This window comes from Urocitellus parryii, chromosome 6, assembly GCF_045843805.1.
Source record: "Urocitellus parryii isolate mUroPar1 chromosome 6, mUroPar1.hap1, whole genome shotgun sequence".
Taxonomy (NCBI): domain Eukaryota; kingdom Metazoa; phylum Chordata; class Mammalia; order Rodentia; family Sciuridae; genus Urocitellus; species Urocitellus parryii.
The window spans coordinates 189,606,699-189,626,882 of NC_135536.1; the positions used below are offsets into that span (position 1 = coordinate 189,606,699).

The 20,184-nt window shown below is 49.2% G+C and overlaps 1 protein-coding gene across 6 annotated transcripts in view; it reads left to right on the top strand.

Moving 5' to 3' along the window:
* The first annotated feature begins 10,922 nt into the window (after positions 1-10,922).
* The window catches only part of Bcas1 (brain enriched myelin associated protein 1), an 85,272-nt gene continuing 76,010 nt past the window's right edge, over positions 10,923-20,184 (top strand). For all 6 annotated transcript variants that reach the window (XM_077800084.1, XM_026391022.2, XM_077800086.1 and 3 more), the window contains exons 1-3: positions 10,923-10,994; positions 11,924-11,941; positions 13,566-13,617. In XM_077800084.1, coding sequence (XP_077656210.1) covers positions 10,923-10,994; positions 11,924-11,941; positions 13,566-13,617 — 142 coding nt within the window. The remainder of the gene's footprint in view (positions 10,995-11,923; positions 11,942-13,565; positions 13,618-20,184) is intronic.

Sequence of the window (20,184 nt, forward strand, 5' to 3'; positions counted from 1 at the left end):
ATCTGATGGGCAATGGACGAGGGCACAAGAGGCACACAGCATACAGGCCCGCTGATCCTTGCCACCAACCACACTCAGCAGTCATAATGCCACCAAGACACAATTCCAGGGGCTCTCCACGTGGGGTGTGAGCAAGCCCAAAGGCAGGTGAAAGGTACAAGTGTAACATTAACAACTGAGTGTGTGGGGCACCAAGAGTCCTGGGAATCCACGCTTTCCCTTCAAATCAGAAATTGTCCCCAGCCTGGACGAGGGCAATGCCCCCCAGGAGCCGGCTCATCCTTCCTTTCTCACGCTGCCCACTTCTGCTGACCCACTGTGACTTAGAAAGAAAGAGACCAGAAACCTGGAGGCTGCTTCCATCCAGGCCCCTCACTCATCAGGAAGCCCAGGGTGGCTGAGTCAGTGGAAGGCAGGACAGGGGAGAAGGGAGGTAGGAACAGCCGGGTGGTTTGTGCAGCGCTTACACTGTTTTGTAAGAGCAAAATACACCTGTGTGCGCCAGCTGGAGGCCCCCGTGTGACCGTAGCGATTCTGTACGGGAGTTCAGGGCGTTTCAAAGCAGCCCTGCACAACGTAAAGGCAAACGAGAAATTTCATAGCGATAGTTTAAGTTTTTACTTTTTCTTTACTTGGAATGACTTAGAATAACAGATATGTGAAAAGCACAGAGGGCAAGAACGTGGAATAAAAGAGAAAACTGTTTTAAATCTATTAGTAGTACCTTCAGAAAAAGGGGCGGGCCGTTTTGATTTTGCACTGGGTCATACAGATTGAGTAGCCTGCCCAGCCTCCGCCACTGCTCTGACTCCCGCGGACAGCACCTGGGACGGTCTGCCATCTGCCTGACACACGGCTCAGGCCCTGCCTGGATGGTTTTCTTTCACTACCTAATCATCAAAGCCCTGAACCTCATATTCTATAAAATGGATGCAAGAAAATCCCAGTCTGATCTACACATAAATGAGATGAATGGATGGACTGATGGATGGATGGATAGATGGATGGATGGACGGATGGATTCCGAAGCTTTGCAAAGAGTAACCGGCCACCCACGTGGTAGCTCTTGTCATGTGTGACTTGAGAGTGAACAGCCAGTGGCGCAGAGACCTGCTCTACCACAGACAGATCACCAAGCTCGGTTTACAGTGAGTCGGAGACACAAAAACAGGTGCAGAACAAACACGAAGGAACTCACAGCCCTGGGGCTGCCGCAGAGCTGGGAGTTAATGTGACCTGCTCAGAATCACACAGCGGGTCTACAGAATCAGAATCCTAGCCCAGGGCCAGGCCAGGCTTACGCTGGCACATTGTGTGTACACAGCAGCTGCCTAATAATTGGGTTTGTTATGTCCCAGCTTTGAGTGCACAGCGCTGAAGTGGAGTCACATTTGTTGCCCTAATTATGGCACCTGGTCCTGACGGTTCCCATCATGGAACTAGTGTTTTGCCCCTTAAAATCGGCTTCTGAAATACGCCTCTGGCTCCCTCTGTGTGCACCTGGACCGCGGGCTCTTCCCTCACCATGAGCCCAGGGAGGGTGGCCACCGGGCCTCCCTGATTCACTTCTCTCAGCCCGGGCCTGTCTGTAGCCTGGTGTCCTCAGGGTGCGTGCTGGCCCGAGCACAGTGTGGCGTGAAGCCACCATAATTACTAGTTGCGTCTCTCCCCAGTGTTTTCTCAAGAGCCCTGAGCAGTGTAACTGAGCATGTTTTCCTTTTGCTTTGGCTACTAGGAAGCTCCAGTCACGCTTGTGTACCCTCCAGAGAAAGACGGTGATTCCACATGCAGTTTATTTTTGATCCTGTTCCCATTTGATGTCCCCACCTTGCGTCTCTATTTTTTTTTTTTGCCTTGAATGTGCTTGGTACTGGGGACCCCTAGGGTCCTATGCATGCTCGTGATCTACCACTGAGCTACACCCCCAGCACTTTTTATTTTTTATTTTGAGGCAGGGTCTCACTAAGTCACCCAGACCGGCCTCACATTTGCCATCCTCCTGCCTCGGCCTTCTGAACAGCTGGGATTACAGGCATTCGCCACTGCACCCCGGTTTCTCTTTCTGTGTTTTAATTTATGTTCTCATAATGCGTTCCGTATGTTCTCACAAGAGCCTTGAATAAACATCCTTAATGAGATAAAATTAATCAAGTAACCCGTCTTGGATTTCTGGCCTGCAGAGGGAAAGAATGCCTTCTCAATGTTATGTTCTGCCTTCAGAAGGCCACCCTTTAGGTCACCTGCCTCACGCGTCCAAAGCCCTCTAGGGACAAGGATTCCAGGCCTGGTGTTCAGCAGGATGTGACTTCCTTCTGCTTGGGGGTCAGGCCCGGGAGACAGGAGGGTGGGAGGTGGGCAGAACTGCCAGAGCTCACAGTCCTCATTTTCCTGCTCTGACCAGGACCCATAGCTACCAGGGAAGGGGACTGGATGCCCAAGGCCACCTGGGCATCCGGCAGGTGAGGGGCTCTGGACAAGATGTTTGGAGCGCCAGGGAGGCGTCAGTGTGTGAGAATTCAGGTGCCTTGTTGTTCTTGGAGAGGTGAGGGAAGCTGAGTCCAGGAAGAGCACCTGCTTCTATAGGACCCGAGGGGAGGGCACGACTCCACCCAGGCTTGTGTTTGCCCTGCGCTGTGTATTCAGCAGCAGGCCCCAGCAGACCAGGAAGCAGAGGGCTCAACTGCTAGCCTGGCATTGGGCAGCACTAGCCAGAGACTCAGAACCCAGAGCAGGAGAAGCTGCAGGGGACTCCCAGAGACCGAAGCTACTCCCACCGGGGATCCCACAGGTAACCATTTCAGAGCCGGGGACCTGGTTGTGGTTGGTGGTGGAATGGAGAGGTGCAGGCTGCAGGGCTGAGTTTGACCCCTGCTCTGTTGCTTATCTACTGTGCATCTTAAGTATGCATCTGAGAGCCTCGATTTGGCCCTCTGTGAAATGGATTCAAAGGTAGCACTTCCTAAACGTTTTAGTTTTACAAGGACTTAGCGGCTGTGTGAGCAGAGTCGGGCCCGGGGCCACGGAAACTGCTCCAATTTGCATGGAACCACTGAGGGTCCTTGCAGGACACAGGGCAGGGCGGCCGTCAGAAGGGCATGCTGTGTAATTTGGGGCCTCTTTCAGGGTAAACATTCCCTGGAAGGAAGCAGATTTTGAGTCTGCCCCTATCTAAGAGCCAGAAGAGATGAAAAAGGACTCAGTGTCTTCTGTCAATCTGGTTCTTCCTGCAAATTATCATAGTTGCCTTAAAGATCGCTCTGTGAGGCAGGAGCTGGATTCCAACCCCGGCTGTGTGACCATGGGTGTTTGCATCAGCCTCTGAGCTACTTTCCTGCCTGGAAAAGCCAGAGTGAGGAGAACCCAGGTGCCCTGGAGGCAGACCTCAGGATGCCAAGCTCAGACCCACTACAGCTGTCCAGGTACCTGAGGCAACCTCCTTCAGCCCTCTGGGGCTCAGTTTCCTCATCCGTACAATGGATGTAACCGCACTGACATCGAAGGACTGAGAGGACTAATGCCCAGACACCTCTGCCCTAATAACTCCAGCTGCTGCTTTGGTTCCTGCTGTCACCCTCGGCTCCATCTTACCATCCAAAGAAGCAAGTTTGCTTGGGACGGGGAGGGACTGTTCCCCGGGTCTCCCAGACAGGAAGCTGTGGGATCCAGTCAAGGCTGATGGGGAAGGGGAAGTGAGTGGGCAAAACTGAAGGGCCACCGAAAAACACAGCCATCAAGATCAATTCTAAGACAAATCTAAAAAGTAAATGTTAATGTCAAGCTAGCCGTGATGAACAAAACCTTAACCCACTCAGTAAAAATAAGATCAGTGCCAACATTGATTTTGGTTTGCAACAACTGTGTTAAAATAGCACCCTTCTTGATAACTGAGGTTTTGGGCACGCCTTCAGGGCCTCACCCAATCCCAGCATGCTGTGCCCCAGCTGGCTTAAAGCCCTGGTGCGTATGTATACCCCACCTTCCCCCTAGATAAAAGACAAGAGAGGCACATCCTAGAGTGCTTTCCAATTTAAGAAAGAGTGGGAGAGACCGACAAATGTCCTGAATCACAGAGGATTCTTTTTTCCAAAGAGTTCTGAGATCCCAGGATCATTTTCTTTTTAGAAAAAGGGTCTGTGCTTTGCAAAAAAAGAGTGGGCCTGTGCACCCTTCCTTCCTGGCTGCTGTATGACAAGATGCACTGTGAGAGGGAGGCACAGGCTTTTGGAAGGCCGACTCCCTGTTTGGGCTCCCCCGTCCTGCTGCTTGTCAGTGTGTGACGACGATCTCAGTGACGGCAGCTCCTCTTGTCTCAGCCGACTGCTGTGCTGTGGGGTGTTAAGGATCAGTGCCTAAGTCCCGTGGCACTAAGTCTCCGTAGCTTTCTGCCTGTTCTTCTTCTTTATCCATTGAACCAACAAATGGGGCTTGACTCCTGTGCACAGGCAAGGCACTGCCCTCAGGGCCTCGGTTTCTCCATCTAGGGAATGGGGGCTAATGGGCTTCTGTAAGGGAAAAGGAGACCCAGCACGGGCATGCCTGGCACCAGGGCCAGGACAAGGGTGAAGCCAGGGAAGATGCAGAGGCACTCACTCTTCAGGGCTGATTCTGCTCCTTCCCCGCCTGAGAGGGATCTTGCACTTGGCATTCTGCTCAACAAACCTGGCCCTGCCTGGCACATAGCAAGCCTTCAATTAGTGCTCCTCTGTCGTTATTAGCTTAAAGATGTTTGGTGCAATACTAAGAATCAGACGGAGAGCGCTGCGCCTCCTAGGATCATCTACCACTTACGCAAACACAATCGAGCAACAAATTCATCAGCAAGCATTCCGGAGTGCTCAGCAGACTCCAATGAAAGTACCCCTTTCCCTGGGCTCAGGACGTCCCACCCCAGGACTCAGCGTTAGGGGGCCCACTGAGGGCTGCATTTCAGTCCTCTGCACCCCAGGGAGCAGAAAGCAGCCTGCACCTCTGTACAAGGCACACTTGATCATGGACACCGCATTCCTGGCTCTGTGTTGGGGCTCGGAGGGCCACAGATGCAGGATGTAGGACCTGGCAGGGTGGATCTGTTCTCTTTACTCATCCACATATTGACCTTGCCCTGGGGTCAGGGGCTGGGGCCACAGGGCTGATCTGCGGGGTGTGCCAGCCTCACCATGTTGGCCTAGGCTCAGCTGGGAGGGCCCACCGTGTGCCTACATTCCATCGAGTTGATGGAAGGTGTTTCCTGTTTACTCGGTGACTCATTCTGTCACCATTCCACCCTTCAGGGACCTCCCCTTCCACTCCACAGTCGCTCAACACCACTGGTGAGGAGCCTCAGAAACGCTCTTCCTCCACTGGCTTGAATGGCGCTGGGTGTTGGCCTGCTCCCAGGAGGGCTCGTTGCCAATCTGTACCTGAGGGGTCAGAGGTACCCCGACTGGTGTGGAAGACGGGGCTCCAGGTGACTTCCAGAACAGCAGATTGACTCATGAATCCGGGACACCAAGATCTGATCATAAGGCTACCAAGAGAAATGAGTAAATGTTAGTGGTAGCTGACGTTTACACATCTGTCTCCTGCCAAGCCCTGTGTTCAACCTTGTGATCACCAGGGAACTTTTCATTTCGCATTCCTCACTTTAGATCATACCATGCTCCTTGATTAGTTAATATTTTCTCATCACAAAAAAATGGAAATGCCACAGATACTTTATATTCTATGTTCTACTGTATTACATGTAAGTATTTAAAATTATTATAGCATAATTTGCATGCAGGAGAGATAGGAGAAAGTATGAAAGTGAAAGCTAAAAGTCTGGGACCCGGTTCCAGGAATTTAGGTCTTGATTCTCCCACTTAATAGCAGATAGTCAGTGTTAGTCTACTTGGGCTGCAATAACAAAAATACCGTAGGTGGGGGAGGGACGAGGGGTGGTTTGAACTATAGACATTTACTTTCCCAAAGTCCTGGAGGCTAGGAATCCAAGATCAAAGCTTGGGTCAATAGGCTCTGGACAGAGGCCCCTTCCTGACTCGAGATAGCTATCTTCTAGCTACGCATTCCCATGTCGAAGAGTAAGTGAAAGAGAGTTTTTTGGTGTCTCAACTCCTAGGGACTCTAATCCTGTTGGAGGGGGGCCCCACCCTTATAACTTCATTTAACCTTGATTGATTGGTTATAGGCTCTACCTCCAAATGCATGGGGGTTAGGCACATGCCTGTCTCATCTAACCCTCCCTAAAATACCATGATGTCTAAGGGCAGTACAGTAAGTTCTGAAACCTTTCCTGCCTCAGTTTCTCATCAGAAAATTGGTAAAATAAAGTAACCCAGAGGGTTACCTGGAGGACCAAGAGAAGCCAAACCTGGCAATCAGAACTGCATGCACACAGAAAAGTCCACAGGTGCTACTACTGTCACTGCCATTTTCCACAAGGAAGATGTGGTCAGAAGGATCAGGTGCCCTGCTAGACTCATGATCTGGGGACATTAGAGAGGCCTGTCTCACTGCATTCATTCTCTCCTGGTGAAGGAGCAGAGCACAGTTGCTGGACTCAGGCAGCCTCACTTCCTTTCACAGGGCCTGTCCTCACTTCTGCACCTCCAGCTGGAAGGGAAGAGGCTTAGCAGCAGGCATAACCACACACACACACACACACACACACCCTGGGTGGAGGAAAGCGGAGGCAGGATGTTTCTCTGGGTTTATAGGCTGACAAGACAGTAGCTAGCAACACAGTACACTAGAAGGTAGTGAATGTTTGAAGAAGCCCAGGCCAGCCACAATTTATTGCCCTTGAAAGCCAAGGTCATTATTCCACTTGAGGATCCCTGAGCCTGGCTCTCTGTGTCAGGGCAGGCAGCATTCAGGAAAGAGCTCTAGCCCAGGAGGATCCTTGCCTGCTTACCCTCAACATGTCCACAGCAGCGGTGGTCAACCCCAGACACCCAACTGGAAAGCTTGAAGCTCATGGTGTGGAACCCCAGCTAAGAATCCCTGCACTCAGCCTGGCTGAGGCCTGGGCACAGAGGCCTCAAAATGCCACCTGCAGGGGATTCTATGCACTTCCCAGTCTGAGGACCGGTTCCAAGACCTGAGGCAGGAGGGGGAAGCAAAGAAGCATTTTCCCCTGAACCCCAACAGTAGCCTCAACCCACATTTGCAAAGTGGTGGGGCCTCAAACATGGATCCAGTTTCAAAACCAAAACCCTGCCCTCAGGTAGCTTACAGGGCTTAATGTCGAATCAGGCTGTAAAAGCAAAACAACGAGTATCAATGCTTCGTGAAGAAAGGGTGTTTAAACACCACACCTACATTCTTAATTTACTCTCCCCCCGCCCCACTCTCTTTCTTCTAAACAAAGCCAGCTCTTCTGATTGAATAAGTTTATCCGGAAAAACTCCCTATCTGGTGATTTTTCTCATGTTGGGGACGACTGGAGAGAACTTCATCACAGATAGGATCACTGTCTGAGCTGCCTCGTGTCTAGTTACAGGCATAGAGGGTCCCTGCCTCAGAGTCCTGAGCAGCTCATGTGGTCCCCAAGTTATTCTGGTTTCCCAGGACTTTGTGGCTCTAACATGAAAGTCCTGCAATCCCAGAAGGTCCTCCTTCCTGGGACAACCTCGAATACAGTCACCATTCTAGTATTTTCTATAGGTAACTGATAACAAGAACCACTGCAGCAATTGCTACAAGTACAGCTTCCAGGACCCCAACCTGACTTGGGTGAGAGGGTCTTGGGAATCAGAGATGCTGCCAGATTCCTCAGTGGGTTCTATCAGGGAACTTCGGGGCAAACTGGCCATGAACAGCAGTGATAATAACAACGATAATGCTATTCATGGCCAGCACTTACAGGCCCTGTTTTGGGCAGCTTGTGTATATTAACTGGCTTAATTATTATAACAACCCCTTGAGATGAGGCCTATTACTATCCCATTTTACAGAGGAGGAAAGTGAGGCCCAGGGAGGCTCAGAAACTCACCCACATCACTCCTTCAGCATGTGGTCAGCAGGGGTCCCAAATGCCAGAGCCCAGATCCCTGTCTTTGAATCATGCTGTGGTATATCCAGGGCGGTGGACACAGGGCTGGCCCGTGGTGGGGCTCCTCATGCCCCTCAGCTGTGGTGATCATTACTGTTTTATTATTTAAAGTACTTTTGGGCATCGGAGGACTTGCAGTCCTTGCCAAGGGTTAGCAGAGGAGTGACTGCCAATCATCAAACCTTCCCCACCCACTCGCTCTGACCTAGCCTGCAGGTGGGGTAAATTCATGTATCCGCCAGTAGGTGGCAGCAGCAGCCTTTTGCTTTTGTCCCATATAAATCCTGCTCTTTACAAACTGAAGGTCAGACAGGAGCAGTTTCACAAGTTCTAACAGCTGGTGAGAAGGGGTGTTACCTGATTCCAGGTGATCCCTGCAGAAGATGTGTGGCTGGATTCTCCTTTCAGTCCCCTTGGCCCTGAAGCTGCCAAGAGGCCACTTAAAATGCACAGTGATCAGGATCATGTAACCCCAGCTCCGTGGGGGGGAGAAGTTCTCTTCTGCCTGCAGATATGCCCCACCTCCCAGCCCCAGATACATCAGAACCTTAAGCACTTATTGAAAGTAGCTCCCAAAAAGGACCAAATTCAAATGAATACTTATAATGTTTGTAGGCCCATCATTAAATAATGTTAAACCTGTTAAAAGCTAGATGTAGATGGAGAAATTGGGTGAGTAAATATATTCTTGCATGTGTATATACATATTCACTTGTTTATGTATGACCTTGGCCAAAACATTTAACCTATATGCCTCATTTTCCTCGTCTGAAAATCTAGAATGATAATTCCACTGCCTTGCTGATGTGTTACAAGGAGTAAATTAGCTTCACAACAAGTGAAGCTCTTAGAACCTCGTCTTGACACATGGAGCGCTCTAACCAAATGATGTTACTATTATTGCTTTATCTTGAGTGTGCTTGCTAGAGTTTTTGTGTCATTATTTTGTGTACGGTACGTTGCAATCCTGGCCAGTCTTACCAGGGGCAGTGCTTAATCTCTCAGATGCCTCATTCCCCAAGGTCGATCCTGAGCGGGGTCAGTGACCTTTTTGGAGAGTGCCCAATAATAACTATCTTAAGCCGTAGAGACCATGTTTTCTGTCACAACTCGACTCGGACATTGTAGCATAAAAGCATTCTAGACAATGCATCAGTAAATGGGCAGGGCTCTCTTCCAATGAAACTCCAACCAGGGATGCTGAAATTTGACCTTCATATGATGCTCATGTATGGCACCTCATGATTCTTTATCTGAACTCTTTCAACTGTTTATAAATATGAAGCCCATCCTTAGCTCACGGGCGGTACTGGAACAGGCCGTGAGCTGAATTTGTCCACAGCTGTTGTTTACTGACCTGGACTTGGGGGTCTTGCATTATATTCCTAATGTCCCATTTATAGATGGAAGCGATGGCCCATTGTAAGCGACACCGTGTGATTAGAAGACACACAAAGTCCCCGGATGTGATTATGTACCAAATTCCCCTGAAGGAGCAGGTGGTGGGAGCCATGGCCCTTTCTTAGCTTCCCTAATTCCTGATTTCTCTACGTATCTTTTACTGGGAATTAAAAACTCACATCCAGGGCGAGAAGCCCACAGGAGTCCTTTTAGACACATTGACTGCTGTCAGCCAGAAACCAAAATTCCTCGTTTTTATTCTGAAAGCCACTGGAGCACATGAACCAGTGGCCCAACTTTGGAGAGGGGCTAACTGGAAAGAGAATGTGGGGTAGTGAGACGGCAGGTCTTTGGAGTGGGGGAAAGGGCCCTAGTTCTAGGATCAGACATACTCGGCATCCAGCCCCCCCACCACCCGTGCCATGCTGTGGCTGTGTCCTTAGTGAGCTTTGGAGCCTCGATTCCCTTCTTTCCAAGGGGGGGTAATAATATGCAGAACATTCTGGAGCAGACAGTGCCCATCTCTTGCCTCTACCCCATTTACTGTGGGAAGCATTTTAACCTCCTTGGGCTTCAACTTCCTCATGTCAAGAATGAGATGGCGGTAATACCTGTTTTGCAGGTATTTATTGGCCTCATTTTCTATGTGCTTGTCCGTCTGCCTGGCAGAGCTCAGGGGCACTGCAGGGAGGAATAGCCCTTGTGGGCCAAGTGCCTGGAAACCATGGTTGGAGTCCCTATCGGGCCAATGGGTCACATCATCACTACGACACACCAAGGCTCTGAGAGGGTCAGAGATGGCGTGGCCTTACCTGAGTCAGGGTCTGACACAGGAGACAGTTACCAATGGTTCTTCCCTCCAGTCAACTCACACATAACCCCTAAGCTCCTCATAAATGCAGACACACTTCTAGAAATAGGAGGTAAAATGCTGGAGAAGGCAGACTCGGCCCTGGCCTGGGGGCACTCCAAGTCTGGGACAGTGACCACGTCAGTGATCATCCAGAACCCTCCTACCCACACTGCCTCCCTGTCCTCTGTCATGTAACGTGAAAAGGAGATGCCAGCCCAGTGAGAGGCTTTAATGGGATTAATTTAGTGAGGATCAGAAGAAAGTGAAATCCTAAGTATTATTCCTATTACTCTTATTCCAAAGTCCCCTTGATAGAGTAGCTGGGAATCCCACTAAAAGTGTTTGAAGAAAACATCTTTTGCCCTCAATACCTCTTCACATTGATAAATATTTTTCCCCAGCAATGAAATGCTACTGAAAACTGCATTTGACTGTTGGGTGTGAGGATCCAAAATCTCCCCCCATCATCCCCAAAGTGAATATAAGCACCTGTTCTAAGCTGGGCCTGTGATAACATCCGCAAGCCACCGTTGGGGGTCTGCTCCTTGGCTGCAAGTGTCAGTTGAAGACTTTGGTTTGGCTTGGGTTTAATTCCTTTCTCTCCCCCGGTCTCTTTCTTTGTCTAATGCAGGAACAATGGGCAACCAAATGAGCGTTCCACAAAGAGTTGAAGACCAAGAGAAAGAACCAGAAACGGAGGCTTATAAGGTAGGGCCAGTGCGGACACGGGGAACTGGCTACTGGTAGTGGTCACAGACAGAAGCAGCCGTGGCTGCCCAGTGCCCGTCACAGCCATGCTAAAGAAGGACTCCTGTCCTCGTTGCTGTTTGGCTTCTCAGACCTCTGGGGTCCATCAAGAAGCTGGTTAAAAATGCAGGTTCTGGGGCTCTGCTTCAGACTCAATCAGAAATTGCAGAGATGGGCACTTCTGGAACACAGGTGGTTGGTCCCTAGGAAGCCAGTTCGTCACCTACTCCCAGATGGGCTCTCAACTGTAGCATCTTGTCAGCTGATCCTTGAAGGGACACCTATCAATGTCTGGGGATATTTTTGATAGTCACATCCCAGGAGGGGTGTTTCTGGTGTCTAAGGCACAGAGACCAGGGCGGCTGCTACACATGCTGTAATACACAGGTGGTCCCGCTCCATAGCAAACCATTACCTGCCCCAACATGTGCACAGGGCTCAGGGTGAGAACCCAGGTTTGCATCTGTGGTTCCAGATCTCACCACTGTCTTGCGATGCCTGATGCCTGCGTTGCCCTCTACACCAGTTCAGCCAGAAACTGTGGGGGAGCTGGGCAGGCTGGGGGTTTTCAAAGCTCCCTGCTGTTGGAGTGTACAGTCATGCTAACAAGGGGTCCCTCTCCCATGCTGCTCTCAAGAGCAAAGGCCAAGGACACTCATTGCTTCTCCTTGGACCTTCTACTTCCAGAAGCAAACGGACTAAATTTCTACCATCAGTATTTTTATATCAATTCAGCCTAACACTGGGAGCCTTGCTAAACGAGGAAATCCCGACAGGAAAAACACCTGTGAAATCCCGACAGGAAAAACACCTGTGCGTGCAAGTTGATCACAGAGGAGAGGGGCTTCCTACTCAGAACAGAAGACTGGGTTTGAAGAAAGCCTGGGAAGGAGAATGCTTCAGCGTGGGCCTCACCCTGTGTGTATATCAGCATGACCTGGGATGCTCTGGAACTCCCGATGCCAGGCCCCACCTGAGACCTCCTAAAATCATAATCTCTGGTCGTGGGGTGGGCACTGCAGGTTTCCCAAGCTCCCCAGATGGTTCCAAGTCCAGATAAGCCTCCTTACCTCTGGCCTCCAGGAGCCAGGCAATGCGGGCAGAGAACTGGAGGCCAGCAGCCCATCGGTGGGCCCAGCCAACTCGCACCACCAGGAGGGCCATAGCCCCCGCCAACGCACTCACCAGGAGGGCTGGTATTCTCAGATTCTTGTTGTTCATTAGGAATTAGGGAACAGTGTTCATGAAATCTGCCGATATTTTTATAAGAGAAGAGAGAGAGAGAGAGAGAGAGAATTTTTTAACATTTATTTTTCAGTTTTTGGTGGACACAGCATCTTTATTTTATTTTTATGTGGTGCTGAGGATGGGACCTAGTGCCCCACGCATGCCAGGCGAGCGTGCTACCACTTGAGTCACATCTCCAGCCCCCGATTTTTTTTAAAAAAGGCGATTGATTCTGAAATACTTAAGATAGTCTATTTACTCAATACATCAAATTTATATAAATATTGACCCCCAGGAGAGCTGGTAGCATCGTCTGAGCCATGTGATCTGATGTTTTCTTGGTATGGTGTTGATAGATTTGAGAACACAGACTTATTTTCAACAATTATGACCATTACAAAACACAAAGGGAAGCCTTCTCTCTCCTCCCTCCTTAGGAGGAGAGTCCCACCTTTAGGAGCTGGCCTTTAGTTTTTTACCTTCTGCATTTATTAGTACATGTTCTTACTATTAATAGTAGTATCAAAACAAGACAGTATGTTAAATACTTAACATAATTAAGATTTGATTGATATTAATGATTAGGAGTATAATTAGATTATTGGATCACAAAATGGCATTATATGACATACTCTTGTGCAACTGTTTTTCTTCCCATGTGAGTATGAACGTTTGTGTGTATATGTGTCTTGATAATCTTTGAAAGTATCTATACTAAGTAACAGAAGAGGAAAATAATCAGGGCAGTGCCCTGAAATTATAAAGTGTTTACAACAATGAAGATAAAGAGAGGGAGTATGGAGAAGAGCACATAAAACACATACACACACACACACAACACACACACACACACACACACGCACACACAACACTGCACCTGCTGTATCTGACAGGCTTGTTGACCAGCATCCTGGCTGATGGTTGTGTTGGTGTGTGTCAGGTGGTGGAGTGAGCTAACCCCCAGGTTTGGGAATCAGTATGTTAAATTCTTGCTCCATCCTGGTTAGGTAAGTGCCCATGAGCCTCGGTGCCCCAGGGCAGGTGCCTGCCTGACTGTGACACTCACTAAGACAGGCACAAACCAGAGAGTGCATGTGATGGGGGAATCCAGGCCCTGGAGAGGTTATTTCATTACTCTGAGGCATGATAGAAAGCTCAGGAGTGACTAGAAACAGCCTGTAAATGAAGTTTAATTCTGGGAAGTAATCTTCAGGCTATTCCCGGAGTTCTTCCAATTTTCCCTGAAGACCTGCCCAGTAACAGACACCTGTTGTGTTTCAGGCATCCGACAGCACGTGTGATCAGAATGGGATCCCAGTGATCATATCCACCCACACTGTTCAGCTCTACGATGAAGGTCAGTACCATGCTGGGCGGGCTGCTGCTCTCTGGTCCATCTCATTCCTGTTCATAGCAAACAAAGCGGAAGAGGGAAGCCATAGGCCTCCTTGGAAAGTTTACCCAAATTCGTTTCCTAGAGCTGCTATAACAAATTACCACACACTGTGCGGCTTAAACACCAGAAAAGTATTGTCTCACACTGCACAGGCCAGAAGTTGGAACTGAGGCACTGGCAGGATGGGCTCCTTCCAAGGGCGGGGTGGGGGGGCTGTCCCAGTCCTGTCCCCTGGGCTGGTGGATACATCTTCTCCCTGCACCTTCACCGCACCCTCCCTCCCTTTGAACACTTCTGTCTCTGTGTCTTTTTAATAAGAGTCATTAGACTAGGACCCACCTTCATGGCCTGATCTTAACTTGACCATCTGCAAAGATGCGGTTTCCGAATAAGGTCACTTTCACAGGCTTAGGACTGCCATATCTTTGGGGGTGGGGGGTACAATTCAACCGAGAACCATCCTCATCTCTTCTGAGATGTGACTGAAAGCCAGGAGAGACCAGGATTACAGTAGATCAGGCAGCAGAGGGGTTTGACTTTGGATCAGAAGCCCTCGGTCAGGATCCCCACTCCAAATGTAGTGACATGGAACCTGTCATTTCACACATATGACACGAGAAGCTATTGCATCTCGGTCCCTCACACCATCTTGGAGGGGACCCGCCTCCCCCGCTGCCCTGACTGCCAGGCTCCCTGTGTGTGCTCACATGCAGACTCTGGGAACTCCGAAGGAAAAGCAAAACCTCTGACGGCCCAGAAATCCCAGAGTTAGAAGCCACGAAATATGCCATCCCTTCCCCCTCCTCCAGGCCAGACCCGATTAATCATCCTACAAAGAGAACACAGTGTTCCATTTAGAAAGCCATGAGCCGGGAGATGCCACAGCCCCTGGTGACATTCAGCAATCATTTTCTGGCCCCGTCTGAGATGACAGCTATTTACCTAAAGCTAAAAGGAAGAGATAAAGGCTAAGCCTGGATATTCCAGGGAGGAAATGCCCCAAAACGGCTTTAACCTTCCGGAAGATAATTGTTTTCCAACTTATGTTTTTACAAAAGTTGCCATGCACCCCTCCCTAAAGAGCAGAATGGCAAGGATTAGCATCAAATCCAACTCTGAGTGAGCAGATCAAGCCAACGTTTTCAGTAACAAAAAAAAAAAAAATGGCCAATTGAGAGAACTGGAGTCACCTTCTCCCTCAGGAGGACCTGAGGCGTGGGCAGCAGGGCAGAGGGGACCAGATGGGAAGGACTGTGACCCTCACAGGAGGCCTGCAGCCTTGAGAGCCCAGAGAACCCGGCGGGCCACACTGAGGGGCGCACATGTGCCCTGTACCTGCGCGCCCGGCCCCTGCGCTCTGCACACAGGAAGAATACAACCCTCCATCCTCCCTGCAGAACCAGTTTTGGCCCCCTTGGGATCACCAGCCCCCGGCTGAGTACGTGCACTAGGGAACACAGTTTATTTGTATAATTTCTTATTTATGAGGCCTCAGAATGTGATAGATAAGGGAGGGACCTACAGCAATGCCGCTCCTCCTCCCAGATGACCACATCTGAGCTGCAGAACCTGTGACTGTGTCACCCTACATAGTAAAATCGGACTTTGCAGAAGGGATTAAGGATCTTGAGATGGGGATGAACCTGGATTACCTGGTGGGGCCCAATGTCCTCACTGGGGTCTTACAAGGAGTGAAGCAGGAGGGACGTAGTAGGAGAAGGTGTAGTAAAGGAGCAGATGTCACACAGGGACTTCAAGATGCTGCAGTGCTGGCCTTGAAGGTGGAGGAGGGGACGCCAGGCCGGGGAACGCAGGTGGCCTCGGAGGCTGAGAAAGACAGGAGGCAGGCTTTTGCCTTGAGTTTCTAGAAGCTGACGCATCTCTTACTCATGACCTTCAGAAGTGTGGGGTAACTTATCTGTAAGGCACAACATCTGTGGTGGTTTGATACAGCAGCACACGGAAGCCCTGGAGTCTCCCAGACCCGGGCACAGGTCCTGGCTCTGCCACCCACTACCTATGTAACCCGGGCAAGGTGTTCATACCATCGAGAGCCAGCTGGAAATGGGAATCATGACGTTGACCTCATAAGGGAGCTCTGAGGACAGCAGCTGCACAGGGCCATGGTGACGACATAATGGAGTCAGGGCCACTGCAAGCAGTCTGCTGTCACACCCGCCCTCGGCTCCGACGTCCCAGTTTATCACCAGCCAGATTCCCCACCGGAGCATTGATGCCTAAAACTTCACAGATCTTTACGGAAATGAAAATACCTCCGTTTTCTCTTTCTCTGGTTCTTTTCAAGCAAGCCCATCACATTAGTCCCCTCTTAAAAAGGAAAAATGCCCGGTCCTCATTGCTAATGGATGGCAGGGACGAACGTGCCATTTATCTGCCAGGACACATCGTTTTTCAGAAGCAGAAGAATGTCTCTGTTTCACTTGGATAAGGAGCCTCTAAATTAAAATCTTCCCTTTTATTCGCAGACAATTGTTTCTGAAAAGAACCCCCTAAATTTGCTTTTAAAGATTACATATATATACATAAATATATATATACGTACATATATGGAGATTTTTTTAATTGAAAATTCTTACTTGAGCAAAGTGCTCCTGCTTATGATATAATAAGCAGGGAGGGAGAATAGACGAAATTACCATTTGAGCAAAGTGTCTTGGGAGACCAAACGTCATAAATCATAGCTACCTAGATAGAGAAAACTAGGGGGCAGGGTCCCTGGCCTGGATGGGTACAGATATATGTGCTCTCTCGTATCTGTTATTTCCCCTAATTGGTCTCCTGTCCTTGCTGTTGTTGAGATGGAGCCTCTCTATGCTGAAGATGCTCACCTTGGACTAGGTATCCTCCTGCCGCAGCCTCCCTAGTAACTGGGATTACAGACGTGTGCCACCATGCCTGGCTGCTCTTTAAAACACACACACACACACACAAAAAAAAAAAAAAAAAAAAAACTGTTTCCACAACTCAAATAAAAGCAGTGCTTGCAACCTTTTGTTGTAGTGGACACAGAACTTAGCAAAGGGTATCAGATATACCAGGGCTTCGATGGCTCTATTTCCTGGAATCCCCAGGAGATTCCGTTGCTCTCACGGGTAGTGAAGAGCAGCAAGGAAGGCTTACCTCTGCACATCGTGGAGGTTGCAGGAAACCAGAGATGTTCCCTGTCTCCACTCAGCTTCAGGGGTAGCTCTCTGTGGGGATCCCTTCACAGATAATGAGGCTTTTCAGTGACAGCCTGATTTTAAGAGTTGACTTGAAATTCCCCAATTCTGAGAAACCTCCACACTGTGCAGGCCACACACGGTGCTGGGACGTAAGCAGATCTCATAGTTGGCCACCTCTTGTGTTGTCTTGATCCTCCCCCTACTTTATACCTGTCAACAAAGACAGCTTTAAAAAAATATCATTCCCATCTGGAAGGAACTAAGCCCTGAAGTCCCAGAGCCAACTCCAAGTGGGCTGGCTTGGTTGCTGAGCTCACTGGGCATCCTGCCCATTGTGTGTGCTCCCCATCAATGTTTCCACGGAGAGGGACGGTGGTGGACACTGCCAGGGGCCATTCACCTCATAGCACTGTGGTCTCACCCTATACCAATAAGCTACCTGCAGGGCTCATGTGTCAGCCCTTTTAAAATGGCCTGGGGGGGGGGGCGGGTGTGCATTGCTCCAAGCAACTTAAACCGTTCAAATTTCTGAATTTTCCAAGCAAGAGGTTAGACACCAGAATTTGGAGATGTCCCCATAGCTATTGCTCTCAGTCTAGGATGCAAGGCCCACATGGCCTGGAGACCCCGGAGGAGAGATTACTAAGAGCGGCCACTGCTGCAAGCCCACCTCGAAAAACAGGAGACAGTCAACTGATCCTTCCCTCTGCTTTGGATCCCCTCTGTCTTTTCTGGAAATCTTTCCTGTTACTTCTTTTCTTTTCATTATTGGGACATTGCTTCATGCCATGAGATGCAGTGGGGCCTAGGCACGGTGTACACTCTGCACCTCGGACTCCAGCTCCGACGCCCCCAGCCTCCCGCCACCTGCCCTTGCTTACTCAGCCTGTCTGGCTTCTCATACCGAGGGCAGCGCTTGGGAGATTCATCCACGTGGCAGCCTGTGCCAGTGCTTCACGCCCTTGATGGGTAAATACTCCTCTGTTCAGCGGGCCTCGTTTTGCTTACTCATTCATAAGGGGATGGAGATGGGGGTGGCTTCCATGAGCTGCCGTGAATAATTCTACGCTGAACCTTCGGGCACCGTTTTCCACGAGCATGTGTCTTCCTTCTCTGGGCTGCGCCTCAGAGTGGAAATGCTGGCGCCCGAGGTGCCTCTGTGTTTGACTTTCTGAGGACCAGAACCACTGTGCCCTTCACGTTCCCACGGGCACTGTGTGGAGGTGCGGTTCTCCAGGTGGCTGTCTGCCTGTTTGGTTTGGCCCAGCCTCGTGGGTGTGACCTGGCACTCTGTCGTGGTTTTCTCTGACACTGCTAGGCCCCTTTCTATGTGTCCATTGACTGTCCTTTTTCTGTGGGAGAGCAAGGCCATCCTGATATGGCTACTTCTGCACCCTTCTCCCCAGAGCCCTTGCTGGTTCTGTCTCCTGGCTCCTGTTCTCAGAGTCAGTCTTCTTGTGCATGTCTTCTTCTTCACCAGCCCCCCCCCCCATCATCAAAGCCTGCCTTTGTCTGCAGCTGGGGGCTCTAATACTGAACTGCTTACCATCTGAGGGTGCTTCATACTGTATCAATAGGGAAAGATACACTGTCACACCCTCTGGAAGTGGGAGTCTCTGGACCCTTTCATGAGAGTAATCTGGCTGGTTTTGTTTGTTTGCTTTTAATTATCTGCTCATTGCTATAGCAATTCTACATTTGTGCCTCTAGTTTATAGGAGGAAAATACCAGTTTAGGATTTATGAACATGGAGCACTGTTTATGGTAAACATGGAAGGAACCGTGTAAAGAACAGAGTATCCATGGATTAGACAATGATCTAAATGTCTTCTGGTAGATCAGGAATATTATGCAGCTCTTAAAAAAGAAGATGGATTTGGTATGTGGGCCATGAGGAGAAACTATGATGTGAAAAAAAACAATTGAGTATATTTCTAACATGATCCAATTTTTATAAAAATGCACAATGACAAATACAACCACCATAGATGAATATCTATGCACATCAAAGTTTGATGAGGCCCTTCAGGTTGCTGATGTTTGTTATTGAAAGAAGAGCGGAAGGTAGAGGCAGGGAAGGAAAAGGTTAAGAGAGATTAATCACTTTCCGCAGTAAGCACATGTTACATGTGTATTATCCTCCAATTATTAAAAGGAAAACCCACAAGACCAACTCAAACATCTGCTGTGTCTTTGAGAATCTGCTTGTGCTGGAGCAGAGGCTGGTTTTGCATTAGCTTTGTACATTTCAGATTCTGTAGCCACATGAATGATAGTGGCTTGATGCTCAAGCCAAGAGGAGAGTGGGGTCCATGCATGTTGCTTTCACAGTCTTGCCCCACAGTGGCTGATAATCTGCCACCTCAGAGGGTCTCTCTGGACACAGTGGGTTAGTGGTTATCTTTCATTCATGTTCTATTAGAATTCAGCGTTTTCGTCCCTGAGTATCCAGACATGTTGGATCAAGGTGATAGTCAGGAATTCTTCCTCCATGCCCCAAACCAATTCCCTTCTTTTATTTATGCTAGAATTTCTTGGCAAAGACAACCTGGCTTTTTAATACTGAGATGAAAAGCATGAAATGTGATCATTCAATGAAACGTTCAAATCTAATGCCTTCCTCCAAGCGATGAGTATCTCCCACTTGAGTCCTGAGTTGATGACTTAAAACAGCAAATGCATTTGCACAACACAGAAAGCCACAGCTGTCTGAAGTGTCATTTGACTCTTGCAACATGACCGCAGAAGGGTCAGTTTGCAAATCCTTTGAGGTCTTCATCAGTCTCCCCAAGGGCCTATCAGAATCCTTTGATATTCAAATATCAAATTCAAATAGAATTCTCTTTTGAAGACCTCATCATGACTTTCCCCTGGTCTCCGACGGACCTCTCACGTTGCCAGATCTTGCCCAACAACAGTTCCAGATGTGATCCCAGCAGCTCGCCAATGCGAATTCACATGATTTTACAAACTCCTGTGCCTTTTGCAAGATTTACAATTTCCCCTTGCAGTGAGTGTTGCATTGTAGGGCCCCTCGATCCTTTATCCTGATCCATCTGTATAGTGACACACAGGACAGTGTAGCATAGAAGAGGACGTTTGGGAAATACTTTTCCTAAGTAGACACCTTTTTTTACAAATAAAATTATCAGTGTCTGCTATCCTCTTTTACCTTCAGAACCAGGAGGATTTGGACAATAAGTTCTCAGACAAAAAGAAATCTGTTTCCAGCAGCCATCTGGTTACAAAGGTGGCTGTTTCTGCCTCTGTCACCACTGTGGTCTGTGGCCAGGTGCCTTCCTCCTCCCTAGGCTCTCTGCTTGCTGCCTCACCACCTTACCTG